The following is a 15,427-nucleotide window of genomic DNA, read 5'->3' as shown; positions in this document are numbered from 1 at the left end:
CGATCAATCTCTCTATGGAAAAAAACGATGACAAAACCAAACTGATGGGGCAAAGTCAGCTACCAATATTGAAAAATGTGTTTGCCCCCAGCTACAAAATTGGGATCCTCTCCCGAATTTATTTATAAGCGAAAGAAAACACATTTACGCCAGAGTCAGTTTATCGGGGCAAAAATTGCATTAGCTTTAACTTGAATTTTAGTGTCAAAATCCCCATGGATAGATAATAAACATTTCCGGGCTAAATTTAACTGTTCCAGTAACCGCATGTTTTACGATTCCTCGGGGAATAGCCCATACAAAATAATCGCATTATAAAATATTCTGTGGGCAGCACATTCTCCCTATCATGTCGGCTTTGAGAGGTCCCACTGTTATCGTTACGTGATCATTAATATTCAAAATGAATTAAATATGAGGGGCGGATGAGTCTAAATTGGAACCACGGAATCAGTTTATTGCATCAAAACTTTTTCGAAAAAGTACTGCAACAAACCATTCAAAGCCTAAATAGTCTACTAAGTTAGAGGCTGCTGCAAATCGGATTTACTTATTAAATCTGCTTACACAACTGCACCCGCTCTGCACTTAACGAGCTTAACTAAAGATCAGGGGGATGATGTGCGACATAATTGCGAGCCAGGCACTGCCAGATAAGGGACGATGTCTGCATGTGACTGGATACAAAACACACTTTACTACCCCTGCATTGCACAAACAGAGTGGAACGAAAAGAAAACAATTACGGGGAATGTAGCTGGAAAGAGTCCCGAAGGGAAATTTCGTTTCAACCACCGCTAATTTTTATTTTACAAACTCATTTGTCGCAGTCTAATCCGGATAAATGTGAGACTAATTGCGTCACAAAGGGTCGAAATCATCGAGCGTTAAGAAAGCAACCCTAGTGTCGCAAAGAGAGACAGGTGGTGGTGTCGTATAACTCCTCACAGAGAAAGCGGATAGGAAAGATTTCCTTTCTTCGGTGGCTGAGTAAACGACGTAAAATCGCAAAAGAAAAAGATGGTTTGCTTTATGTCGCCCATAAAGGTTTTATGTTCGCATGTCGGGGGGCAATCTGCTAGGTGTCTCTGTTAATAGTGAAGGCTCGACGACAGTTTATAAACTCCTAGTACAGTAGAAAAGTTTCGTATGGTGCTTATCTGACTTTAACGCGTTCGCCTACTCATTTCAAAGTCGTAATCATCAAATTAGGAAAAATAATTATCGGCATTAGTAATTCTTCCAGCGAGTTATAACAACTTCGCAAAGAGTTTTAAAACATTGGATAACGTCACTGGAATCTTGAAGAACCTAGATATTTGTATTACCCTCATATCAGATCTCACAAATATAGATTGCGTGCCTCAGGCGTCAGGGAATCCCGGAAAAAATTCGATAATGCCTAAAATGCAAAATCCAAAAGTAAGGCACCTGGGCGTAGAAATAAATGGTTTTAAATGCGTAATAGAACTGATAATTAATTCAAAGTTTTCGTAATTAAAATTTTTATTGTAATTGATTCAATCAAAGATATGCCGCTAAATATTAATTATTTTTTATAATAGGTGTTCGTTAATCGATATTTTCCATTCAAGGGTACAAAAGATATTCACGTTCTTGACGCACATTGCCAAAACTTACCTTAAGCAAGCACAGCACTCAATAATAATTCGCTGTGTTAATTCTGCAATTGTTTCTGGTTGGGTTTTGACTACTACAGATTTCAAGCGCACCCACGAAAAGTAATCCAAGGGTGTGAGATCGGGAGACCTAAGGGGCCATTCTATCGCTCCTCTCCTTCCAATCCATCCTGTGGAGTAATTTTTATGCAACTACAGTTTAACGGGTAAAAGAAAATGTGGCGGTGTCCCATCCTGTTGAAATCTTCATAAATTTTCGTCCAGTTGTAATTCGCAATGTTCGTCCTACCAATTATCCAGCTTATGGATTATCAATTGTTCAATAGCATTCTCAAAAAGGTCACAGTAGATTTCACCATTCAAATTATCATTAAAAAACAAAGGTCCTATGATTGCGTTTCCAAAGATTCCGACTCAAAAATTCGGTTTTTGTGGATGTTAAGTGCTTCATTCTCTTACAATATGAGGATTTAAATCACTTCAGATTCTACAGTTTTGCCTTTTGAGGAGAGCACTATTTAAGTAACATGTGCATTCATCACTGGAGCAAACGTTTAGACATAGTTAGGATTGGTTGGGAATCGAAACTTACATCACCTCGCAATATTCAATTCGTCGGTCTGGATTATCTTCACTCGATTCCTGATTATTTGAATTTTGTATGGATGAAGTTCGTGTAATTTTCGAACTTTTCGGACCGATGCTGTTGATAGTTCAGTTAAAATAGATGCTGGGTGGATAGATAATGATGGATTTTGGGAAAATTGTTCCAAAACTCCGATTTAAGTAAACTCATCTAATATCCTAGATTTATTCCTTTTTTTATTGACTATAGAACTGGTTTCCTCAAATTTCTGTATTAATTTCCTAACCTGGGAAGCATTAATGTTCGTCCCAGGATGTCGCCGGCGAAATATTTCTGTGGTTCGTAAAAGATAACGTTACTCGGAACCATAAATAAAAACGATTTCAACCCGTTCCGCAATTGAATAAACCATGTTTCGATTGAAAATTTGCGAGAAGAAGCACGAAGTGAAACTCAGATAATAAACAGTATTCGACGATTCACTGAGTAGAAAAACATTCATAAATATCGATAAAAGAAAAATACCTCATTTTTTACATTTAACATTATTATTAATTTTTTGAAACAATGTGTGCCGAGATCGTGAATATAACGAACACCTACTATGAAAGATTATTAATATTGAGCGGCAAATCGTACGCTTTTATTTAATTACGATGAAACAGTGAATTAATTATCAGCTCTATTGCGGAGTCATGATTGAAAACCCTTTAATTGTACGCCTAGGTGTCTTGCCCATGGATTTCGCATTTTAGGCATTGTCGGATACATTTGTGGGCGCAATTCAAGAAACTTTGATACCAGTGAAAAGCTTATTGAAATTCCACGCCAGTGCAATAAAAAAAAACTTGGAGTGGCTAGGGTGCATTTGATAGAGGGTAGTGAGTTCATCATTCCCTCAATCTTCTTTGCCCGTCATATGATAGTAAACATATTTTTTGGATTTTTCCATTGCCGGCACAACTTTCAAGATATTGGAATTACAAAAATCCACCCTGTATATCTGAGCCCCAGATTTGGCAAAAATCAGGCTTTCACTAAATTCTTTGAATTATTATAGCGCCTCTCTCATTATTGGCTATATCCAACCCCCCAGTGTATACTCCGGCAAAGATAATTACAGACTCGCTTTCCTCATACTTTATACTTATTTGTCTTAGAATCGTTGATTATGTATTGATTGCAAGACTCATACGGAAACATTGTAATTATACAAGTTGTAGCATTAATTTTTAGCCGGTCCTGCCTTCAAAGGGGAACAATTTTCCTTCAAATTATTTAATATGGCTGCCTCCACTTAGAAGCTAATAACAGTAATAAGCGAGCTCATTTTTTTCTAAAAGAGGGTATGTTTTGTTGAAAAAAGAGCATGTTTTTGATACTAATGTATGAGCGGCTAATAGAGGGGTACAGTTTTAGTGGCCCGACACTCCGGAGTTTTGCGGTCTTGGAGAAGTTAAGTTGTCAAAAATGGTTGAAAAACTTTCCGTCTCGAAGTACTTTTAAACTAATAAAGCCTCTGAAAGAAAAGTTTACGATCGGTTGACAATGATGATAGGAGTGGAAACTTTGCTGCCGTAAACATGTTCCCCAAGCATTTATCGATTTGTTCTTATCAGAAGTTTTTACGCGACACGCAAGACAACATTTTTGCCCACCCGGGCCAATCCCAGTATAGTGAAATTTCGAATTATACACTCTCAACGTTCCTTACTCACGATCTAATGCAAATCAAGACAACCGTGCTTTTCCAATTAAAATAAATTTGAATTTTGTGTCAGCCTTTTTATAAAGCTGGGCCTTATCTCTCGGCTTAAAGATGCCCATTAAAATATATTTGGACGTTTAATGGCTCGTACTGTAGACAGTTTAATTAGCGTCTTAAAATAGGATCTTAACAAGAGCCGGGAGAAAGGACGAGTGAGAAACTTCAATTTAGTTAAGCTGATGCAGTTCTACTAGACTGGAAAGAACTATTAACCAGTATTTTTGACTACCGCTTAAAACCACCAATAGCGATTTATGCGTGCAGCTAAAGTTTCGGCTCCATGCCGTGACTAAGTTCTGCCTGCTAGAACTAAGTTAAATAACTAAAAAGCGTCAGGAAGTAATTACACTCTAAACCGCAACGAAATTATGAACTAAAACGCCCTAAAGCCATTTCAGATGGCTTTGCTGAATAGAATGTGAGGCCATGCACCTGCCATCTTTTTCTGTAATAGTGACGATTCGGTCTAAATAAAGAGCCTTGTTGTAGGATGGAAAAATATACCTAAGGCAAATAATACATTGGAGTTCGCTGTCCTACCAGTATCGAATTAAATCTCATGTTCCCATTGGAGTCTAAGGCAATGTCGAAGTAGATTAAACTCCATTGGGATTTGTTTGTCTTCAGGAACAAGTCTGGCGAGCATGACAGGTTATACGAGCATGTTGAGGGCTTGGTCTGCAATTGATTTACAATATAACGTAAACCTCTATCGTGCGTTTTAAAAAAATTTCAGTCAAATCGACTTTAGAATTATTTAACACCAAGGCAGTATATATTTGATATGTTCTCCACAATTTCGAACATAAACGAATAAATCTAACCTCAGTTAAACATAATTCTGTTTACCTTCATCATGATTGGATTTTATTAGAAGTAACCTTTTTCAAGACAAACTTTAAACCAATTGCAAAATTTCAGTCTCTTGATAACGTGAGGATTGTAGCTCTTGAAACACTTTCACCTTATATGGATATAATCATAGATTTTTATTTAAGAATTAGGGTAAAAACACAATGGCGGAATCACGCAACTTTTTGTTCACGTCACAAAATTTAACGATTGAGAATTGCTTTACGCAAACGAACAAGCCATATTATTTTTATTATGCGAAAAAGAATAAAGATATATTTGAATGTCGAAATATGACCCTTTTTTTTCGGTTATTGTTTAATTTGTGAAAGTTTTGGTTTAATTTGGTGTTTTAAACCTTTGTGTTACTGATTTATCAATTTTGACGGTAAACATTTATTCTTTTGGGAACTAAAATTCTACTTCTGATTATTTATTATCGGTATTGTTATTATGATTGTTGGAATAATGTTTAAGTTCTTAAACATTCAGGTACACAGCGATATCGAAGCTCCAATACCTGATAAATTTCTGCTACATATTAATTTTTGAAAGATGTGGCATCACTGCTAATGTAACGTATGTGACTGTGATGTGCAAAAAAAATTACGTGATTTGAACCATAACGAAGCATCGCCCCTTGCCGGGCGCTTCGACGTACCCTCGTCTACCACTTGCCAATTTCCTTTGAACACTGCAAGTTTCCCGAAACAATTTCCCAACATAATTACAAGTGTTACGAAATCGTGATTCCTGCAAGATTCAACCACACGACCTTTTGTCCGAATGTAAACACCGTTTTTATCGCTCAGAAAACTTTAACTAAGCAACACAACTCCGTGGAATATTGAAAAATACTATTTTTTATTAAAATCCAACTAGTAATAAAGATAACTAGAGTCATGTCTAAGTGAGGTTAGGTTTATTTGTTCATGTTCGAGATTACGTATAATATATTAACGACGTACGAGTTTGGTGTCATATGATTCCAAAGCTTACTTGATCGATTTTTTTTTTAAGTATGGTTTTAAGGGCTAACATGACGGAGTAATTACATTAGAGGTATAAATAGTTACGGAAATAAGGGCCCTTGAAGATCAGGTCTTCTTGTCTAGTTTCATCCTCTAACCACTTGTTGATAAGACTAGTACCGTGTGTTTGAAAAAAAATCCTGTCTAGTAGGCTTTGAAATTACTTGACACAGAGGCCGTATGTCTTAGTTTGTTCTACGTAATCTCGAACATAAACCTAACCTTATTTAAATACAACTCCGTTTACCTTTATTATTTGTTGGATTTTATTAAAACTAGCCTTTTTCAAAGCTCGACGGTCTTATATGTTGATTAGTTCAAGTTTTTAAAGTGCTGAAAGTGGTGTTTACATTTGGACAAAAAGCCTTTATGGTTGAGACTTATTTTGGGAATGGACAGTTCATAAACGAAGAATGAGTCTTTGAAATTCAACACCGTCTCCTCAGCATTTGTTGTAAATGGAGTAAGTAAATATTAATTAGGTTTATTTATGTTAACTACAATATAAACGCAAATTATGGAAATTCATCATTCTTAAAGACATTAGTCAAAATCTGGTGGTGTCCAATGCAAACTTCTATAGGGGCATTATCAAATGTTTTTTATAAAACTGTCTAGCCTCAATCCTGGTTTCAAGCCAGCTATCGATTCTTCGATATTTCAAATCTTTATGTCCGGGATACTGGATACAGCCCTCCTGTCATCGCCAGAGACATAAGAAGGCTTTATCCACCCTTTCCAGGAATATGATTCGTTTCAAAAGCGGGGCCAGGCTAACTTAATATTGTCTCTGAGATATTTAGACCGGGACTAAAGGCAAACAGGAAAGAATAGAGAGAAATGACCTATAATATTGTTTTTGGCCCCTCTTCAGACTTCCGTAATTACGGCAGTGTTTCTTCTCTTGATGGGATAGCTGGGTTATATTTCGGAGATAATCGATCATAATCTCATATCTCTCTCAGCAGTGGTGTTAAATTAACAGGGCAACCACTAAAATCGAGAGTCCCTTTGTTTATTCTCTCTTTGTCTCGTTCCTCAGTAAACATAAGAACGATTACTGCGCAGATTAAACATAAAAAAACCAGAACTATAGACTTTTTGATGTCCCTGCATGCTCCCAGACTATAAAATTCCTTTCAAATCGTTCAGCTTTCCAGTCCTGGCGAATTATCTCTCACGCGATGTCGCCAAATGGAATACGAGAACACGGATGGTAGTTGCTAGTCTGAAGTTTCATCTTTATATGATCTTTACATGCATCCATCCATCCACGAATTTATCCGATATATAAAAGTGCAACACGGTCCTCCTCCCTTATGCATGTCACACACAGATACTGAAATTGAATTGTTTCTCTGTATTAAAAATTAAATAGGACGCAATTAATATCCCACGAATGCAGGCATCGAATTTAAATTCTATTCAGCCGAAACGAACATGTGAACATGTTGTGTGGTATCGCATGTAGGAAAGTTGAATAAATATGTAACCCGTATAAGTGTTAATGAAAAATGCAGGGTCTGCACCCCGCAACATAAATTATTTATCCCCCAAATGTTAAACTTAATTTAAGTACTGTTGCCTTAAATTTAATGTTGAAGGGGCTTATGATGAAACCGAGATGAGACCACAGGTTTACGACCTAAAGCAACTTGTGCATTAATAAAAGACTGACTGAAATTAATTGTTTGAAAGCAAAAAAATAACCCTGAAAACAAAAGGCTGCGCCCCTGTCTATATGAATACGTTTAACTCACGAGTATGTTAAATCAAATTGTCCATGTATTAGCTACAGTGGAGGCACGTTATTTTTTATCGGCGTGCAATCAGTGACGGAAAACCCATTATAAACGGTGGATTAAAGCAATTTTTGACTAAAAATGTAATTTGTTCCAATTTAGCAATAATTTCCGCTTTCGGCTTTGATCGAACGAACAAAAAAAACGTAATTTCTGTTTTTCGTGTGGGCGCCCTATCAATGCGCCAGCCGTTTTTGTTACCGAATGGAACCGTTCAGTGCGATAATCGTGTGTGTATGGTACATCCTTTGATTACGAAGAGGAAGGACAAGATCGTTAACCGATTTGCCGTGTAGTTCGATGCTTTTTGTGTGCTAAATTGCCCTTCCGTGAAACTGAAGCTTTCATGGAAAATCGAGTTTATGTCGACGATTCCTGTGATTTTAATGTTTATAGTCCATGACATTGTGGTCTATTATGGGAGAGCTTTGCCTGTTGGCCGAAGTTATTGCTATAAAAATCGATGAAATAGGTGAAGTACCTAAGACACCAAAAACTCCTTTACCTCACTATCAATAAAATTCTAAGATAGAAGATGCAGTAAGTTGCGTGGATAGCACCAGAAGTACCCGATCTAAGACTTAAAAAAAAATTTTTTTGGCAAAATATTACATTATTTCTCAACATAGACTGTGGCTTCTATACCCTGTTTATAGTAAGAAGCTTCGAATGTTTCAAAATAAGCACCAACCTCGAGCTTCACCTCTCCATTATTGGCAAATTTTTTTCCATCGAGACATTTTTTCAAGTTTGGAAATAGAAAATAATCTGAAGTGGCTAAATATGGTGAATAGGTTGGGCGAGCATAAAGCTCTAAACCAAATTGATTTATATTCGCCATCGCGATGAAGGAGTGTGGACTCGTGTGTTGTCTTGATGAAGCAAGACTTTCTTCTTCGCCACAAGCGGTCTCTATTCCTTAATTTTTTCGCTGAAACACCACAATAAATTTATATAATATTCGTTCCTTTCATTGTTTTTCCTTTAGGGAGATAGTCAATAAAAATTATTCCAAATGCATCTTAAAAAACTGATGCCAGACCTTTTCTGCAGGAACGGATTTCTTCTGCATTGGAGCCAATTCTCCCCCTTGAATCCATTGTTTTGAATACTCTTTCGTCTGAAGTGTAAAATGGTGGGCCCATGTTTCATCCATGGTTATGAATTGACGCAAAAATTCGGATTTATTACAGTGAAACTTTGCCAAATATTCTCTTGAAATATCTCGAGCACAGTTTTCTCATATACATTTGTCCGATCAAAATGCATTATACAGTATATATTAAAATGCTTATCTTTCAGTACAATTTTGTGGATTTTCACACAGTATCTAAAGTGGTCAAATCTGGAATGTCATTGGGGCCACCACCTGTAGAGTTTGTCTTAGCAGCTGGTGTGCGCACGTTTACACTCTGCCATCCAAAAATTTTGCAGTTGTTAACGAAGGATCAGATTTCCCCAGAATGGAATTTAACTTTACTTTGATGTTGGATAGTCTAAGATCTTTCAAATGAAACTATTGTATCACCTATCGATGAGCAATTTTTTCCATGTCCATTAAATCTCTACAAGCGTTCGTTAAAAAGGGCTTCAAAATAAATACAAATTGACGTAATACCGTCGAACTTTAAACGTAAGCTTTTCGGAGGTAGGTCTTGTATAGTAACATTTTTAACCAAGAAACCTCTATTTATTTGTCTGGTCGGGTACTTCTGAGACTATCCATATAGCACAACGGCGCATTTGCAAATTGCTGTACCAAAAATGTCTATAACTAGTTTCGGTTATTTTAATAAGAAACGTCGATATTTTTCATAAATAAAACCACCCTCTTACCTATAGAAACCTCACCACAATGAAGATTTTTTAATAGCCACATTTTTCAAAATTAATTATTCTAACACCGCACTTAAGCACAATATCGAGGATTCAATTTATTTTTAATGAGTACCTGAAAAAAAGAAGGAATAATGTTCAATATCTCATTAATTAATTGTGTTTTAACGGCTCCTCATTAAATTGTAAAATGGTAATGAGGGACCGGGCTTCAGCTTTTAAGGCTAAATACGCTGTTTATGCGAGATAACGTCGGATGAGCAGATATGGTAGTCGGGTGATGGTACTTTCAGTAGTTCAAGGAAGGTATGGCGAATAAAGTGATACCTGTAGAAAGTTAATGTGCAAAAAAGTGCCGGTGTCTTGAGATAAAGTAAAGGGGTTTTTAAGTGCCGATTTGTGTATTATTTTTTAATTTGGGAGATAATTGATGAAGACTTTATGTTGCCATTGTACTGCCGTATGCGGCTGCAAGTTTTGTCCACAAGTCTAGTAAGTTGATGCATCTAATATTAGTCGAAGTAAGTGGTGAAACTATCTAGAACAGGATATTACAAGCCGTCAATAAAAGTCGGCCATGTCCGCTTCCTGGAGGAAGCGAATGTACCGTATAAGCACAAACTCCCCTGGTAATAATGCTGCCAAAGCTGCAACCACACCACATCCTGCAAAACCGGATAAAATGGATTTCCCAAGTAGGAAGTAAAAAACTTTATTTAGCAAAGTTGCTCTTTGCTACAGTAGTTGCGGCCTATATTGCTTTTTTAACCTATTTCCCATGATTAATAATAATTTTTAAGTGGATTTCAAAGACCGAGGTCTCTGAAAAGCTCTCCTGAACAGCTGGAATTTTTATACGACCTATAAAAAGAAACATACAAAAAGTACGTGCATGGGGCCGCAAAGTAAATTACACAAACAAAACCGGAGAGCTTTTAGCTTTGAAGATTGTCAGATGCGATGAAATGAAAGCTCGCTGCTTGGGGCTCTTTTTTATTTGAGAATAAAGAGTAAAAGTACACGGGCAGATTAACATCGGCACGTTGGCGAGAGCTTACGGTGCTCTTATCTTCTTATTTTTCCTCTCGGAGATTATGGTGTTTTATTTTTAATCTTGATTCAAATGGAAAAGGAATGACTCTTTGGATATTACATTTTATTACATGAAGAGTGTATCTTTATTGGTTAGACACCGACACTGTGCACACAGAGACGTGTTGGAGGAAGTTACATGGAAAATTTTCTGACTTAACTAATGAAATTAAAATTAAATAAATGATAAAATTGACCGAAAACGAGAGCAAAAAAATGTTATAGAAAACGTTTGAAAACGAGTTTTAAAACTCAAAAATTGAAAAATAATAGTTATCATTAGGCCAATTTGCAGGATAATACGCTGGAAGATGCGTTGGATGAAAAAAAGTAAACTGGATTGCGTTTTGAGTTGCAGAATCTAGACGGTCGTGTTTACAATTTTTGCAACTTTGATGATGAAAATACCCGTTGACAAATTCGCCTCGCATAACATAAAGTAATCGTCTTGACAAGGCCCTAAATTCTGCATAAATCTCCTTTCATTACCATGCTGCCGACAGATATTTTGACCAAGATTTAAAAAATACCAAACAACATGAGCTTTTTCCCTTCCTTCCATCAAATTTAAGCTCCTATTTTCCTTCATCCACGTTCGATGATCTCCAATTGGGCAACACATCTTATACGTCGATGATCGACATGTTAGGGACGAGTCTCCTGAACCTGACGGTTTGTGTGTTCCTTTGTACGCCCCTTTTTATAAATAGAGGAAATAATGCGACCGTACCAAACACGGGCGAAAATTGACACGAACTTGATTCATTTCCCATATTTCAATAGATGGGGAGATAACGTTTCGAGGGGTGCTTTGATGCACCCTCAGGGCTATTACTCCTTCGTAATGAGTTTATTTAATGCCAGAAGAGTTCGTAGCCAAACTCATGTTAACGCGGTCATCGATGGAGAAAGTATGAAATTGCATTTAAACCCCAAGAGATCTTCCTTCAACCTTTGTCCTGCTGACCGTTTGGCATTTAAAATTCAATCAATGGTGAAATCTTAATTATTTTTATGACCGCGTAAACAATCCCACAGATTATTGTAATAAACAATGTCGAAAGGGACACTCCTTCTCCCCAGATTCGTCAAACTATTCAAATCCTTTCCGATTCTTCGAAACTTAACAACGTTGACTCAGCCATTACAATAATTAATACGGACGAGAAAAAAAAGCTCTTCACGTAATATTGAATTAAATCAGCATTCATTCATCTCTCTCGGCGAATGGGAGTTTAAAAGAAAATTAGCTGAGACAAGGACGAATACATGACAGTGAAAAAACGATAACGAGGAACAGACAGAGATGGAACTTAATACGGCGTTCGATGGGAGGTCTCGGAATTGCACAGTAGGGGAGATCGGGGATAAAAGAAGATTAATAAGCAGAAAATCGTATTCATTAATATTAATATTTGGTAGGAGTCCCTTTATAGGTTATTAGGTTTTGTAGAATTTAAATAAGGATTTCGGTATGTGCAAGGGGTGTGTTCATTATAGCGGGAACTGCTTGGAATTCCTAATGCGAGCGGGGAGATCGAAATGTGTGATTGTAATTGGGGCTGATTAATGGAACGAGGAAGTGGATACCATTATTTTATCACCTAAATGTTAAATATGACCAATAAATTAATCACATTGGTGGTGACATCTAGACTCATTTCAATTCGTTACAGAAATCACGTGAGAAGGTCAGACTATATAAGTCCCCCAGGTCAATACATGTTGGCAAAGTTAGAAACATGCTAAAATAAATTAATCACCAGTTCAGTCACTTGAAGTTCGTATACAATGTTCTCTGAATTGATTTGTTCAGATTAGTCCCATAAAGTAATCAGGTCAAGATTCTCATTGGAGACACGAAATTTATGTGATTAATGCCTTCATGTTCTAGTTTGCATCTTAAAATTTTGAATTGAAAACTCGAAATGTTGTTAATTTTTAACATTTTTGTGTATGTTCTAAGGACTGCTCAAATCACAATTTGAAAATGCTCAATTTGTTTCTAAATTGTCTGTAGGCCACCCGAGATTTTTATCGTTGAAAGAGGATGTAGTTGCTCTTGAAATTTTTTCCATTTCTCCCTCTTCCTCTTTGCCTCGTTTATTTATTCAGGACTTGAATCTAATCCACACCAGACTTTCCCATTCAGACGTCACTCCTTTAGTATTCCTTCTATTCTCCCCTCCATCATCCCTCTTTTTAATTCTATCAAATTACGTCAAGGCAATGTCTTATGTAATGAAAAATTTATATCAAAATACAACCCACGATTTCACGTAAGTAACTCCCAAACAATTACTCGCAATTCTATGATCTACGTAAGTTTTTTCGACCTGTATAAACCTGCAACAAATGGTTCATTTTATTTCGGAGATTGTAGGACATTTAGATAGGTACCTACTTTCGTGACTTTCCAATTAAACAGGAAATTAAGGTACCAAAATATGCATATCAGAGACTTCCGCTCCTGAACTAAAAGAGGGTCTCTATCATATTCGATTTTTCTTTTTTCCTTGTGTACCTAGTTTATTTATTCAGGATTTCAATTTAATCCGCAGCAGACTTTGTCAGACAGACATTACTCGTTTGCTATTCTGTCTATTCTTTCCTCAATCATCCCTGCTTTAAGTTCCACGAAATTTCGTCAAAACAATGTACCGTGCAGTAAAAAATGTATCACAAACAAATTACAACCGGAGAAATGCAGATATACTGCATTAGTTTACTTCGTAGCTTATTTGATAGTTTTTGCTTGCAACAAACATGTAATTATTTTTTACTGCTAACTTTTAAAAACACTATTATTGGGTGTGTTAGATGTGATGCGCTTGCTCGCCTTGTTCCTATAACACGGTAATAACGCACACGGCTTATTTATCTAAAGAGCTAAAAAAAAGGTTTTGGGATGGAAATTAATGTCAAATGAAACGTGATCGTTGTTGTTGTGGTTCAAGACGCGGTGTATTTTTGCGTTCCTGTTGTATGCAGTAGTGGAAAATGCACCGGTTTGCATAATGCCTATGACCCGCACTCTTTAGGGCTCTCAGCGCTGGGCGGCTCTTAATTTAAGTTGACGTTCGGGTCATAATGATACGGTTCACAAGCTTGCTTTATAATACATATAGCGAGGAAATGTCGCAAAATTTAAGTTTTTTCCTTATATGAGGGAAATACCAAATATTTTCATTTAAAATTTGTTTTTAATATTTAAGTAATTGTGCATTGCAGAACAATGAACAGAAGTCATTATAAAGCAAAATCTATGTTTTCGGATAGATTTCCTTAACATGTAAGCTACACAGATTACAGAGCAAATAATTTTTCGACAGCATTTTCGACTGCTTAGACAATTGCCTTGATATATACATTTTTTTATAACGTATATTATGTAGATAATTCCAAAACAATTAATCGCAATTTAGCGTTGGTACATAATACGTCCTCTCCATCACTTCTTTGCCATCGTCTCCTTTTGTCCAACGCTCCCCCACGTTCGAAACAGCTGCTCCACGTGGGAATTATAGGCACTTTGCTGAAGGCACTAAATTGTATCTCACTTGAATTCAGCGTCGCTAAATTTATGCTTGATAAATACGCTTTATTAGACTTACGCTCGTGGGGTGTGCCGCATAAATTTATTTTGGACATGGAGGAAACTACGCTACGTATACGTTTATCATAAATGTAATGTAATGGATAGAGAAAGTGGGTACATTACTGTGATCCTCGTAGCCGATACGTACAAAGAGTACCATGTTCGTAAAAGCATGTAAATCTCAAGGGTATGAGGGATTGGCAGCCATTCAAAGGTGCCTCTAAATCATTCCGTCGAAATTCAAAAGAAGACAGGTTATCGAAGAACAAAAGGCTTTAATCCAGCAATGCATTCCCGTGAGGGTCGTCTGGAAGTGAATTCAACAGCTGCTCGGCAATTCAAAGTGCACAAACAGGTCCAATGAAGAGCCAAATTTTATTTTAATCGCACTGCACCATAAAAAGCACAAAGAGCACTTCCATTACGAAGTAGGTTAGGCATTAAAAGTTTCGTCGACAAGGTATAATTTATTTGCTGGATAATGAATAAGGCGCCTTTGAAAAGAAACGGCCCATAAGTAGTTTTTGTTATGGCCTGGGATGGGTTCGCCTCATGGTGGTTTCGCCCAAAGCCAGCTTTAACGGTATAACCGCGGCTTTAGTGAAAAATAGTTACCGCGCCTTTGAAAAAGAACGCTGTGTTTAATCACAAAATTGCCTACTCATATCCATATTAATTATAGATGTGTGTAAATGATAGGCCTGGTAATACGTTCCATCCATCAATCGGTTGTAAATACCCTTTGGGGAGTGGGCCGTATAGAAATGTGTTATGTAATATATTATTTCGAATATTTTAGAATTACAGCAGGCGCTCGATAATGTAAGTTAATTCAAACCAAATGTGGATCACCTAGACTACGTTTCAATCACTACACCTCTAACTCCATTGGAACACTCCTCATCTTCTTCACTGTCCATATCTTCCTCCTTATTAACATCATTCGTCCGCTCATCTTCGGTCCATAAATTAATACCAGCTGGAGTGCAAACAATGTTGGGAATCACTATTTTCAATAAATCAAGAACATTCAATGTCGCACTGACAATAACATCAGCATTGGATCACAATTGTTCCCTAATTAGGTTTAAAGGAACATCATATTCATGTTGTTCATTTGTACAAAGGAGATTGTTCCAACATTTTTAAATATTTTGCTGATTAACTGAGTTCTAGGCCATATGCAAATTTAAAACAGCTTTTCGTAATGTTATCTGTTTCA

General features: G+C 36.7%; 1 protein-coding gene across 2 annotated transcripts in view; it reads right to left on the bottom strand.

The window, feature by feature from the left end:
• The window catches only part of LOC136341391 (uncharacterized), a 126,173-nt gene that overhangs the window by 4,372 nt on the left and 106,374 nt on the right, over nt 1-15,427 (bottom strand). Inside the window, exon 1 of one of the 2 annotated variants that reach the window (XM_066286325.1) lies at nt 5,508-5,666. The exons of the other annotated variant lie outside the window; for it this stretch is intronic. Coding sequence (XP_066142422.1) covers nt 5,508-5,571 — 64 coding nt within the window. The 5' untranslated portion in view covers nt 5,572-5,666. Of the gene's footprint in view, nt 1-5,507; nt 5,667-15,427 lie in introns of those variants that run through there. 2 annotated transcript variants of the gene reach the window in all.

The sequence above is a fragment of the Euwallacea fornicatus genome, chromosome 10 (genome assembly GCF_040115645.1).
Source record: "Euwallacea fornicatus isolate EFF26 chromosome 10, ASM4011564v1, whole genome shotgun sequence".
NCBI lineage: Eukaryota > Metazoa > Arthropoda > Insecta > Coleoptera > Curculionidae > Euwallacea > Euwallacea fornicatus.
This window is presented reverse-complemented; position numbering and strand designations above follow the sequence as displayed.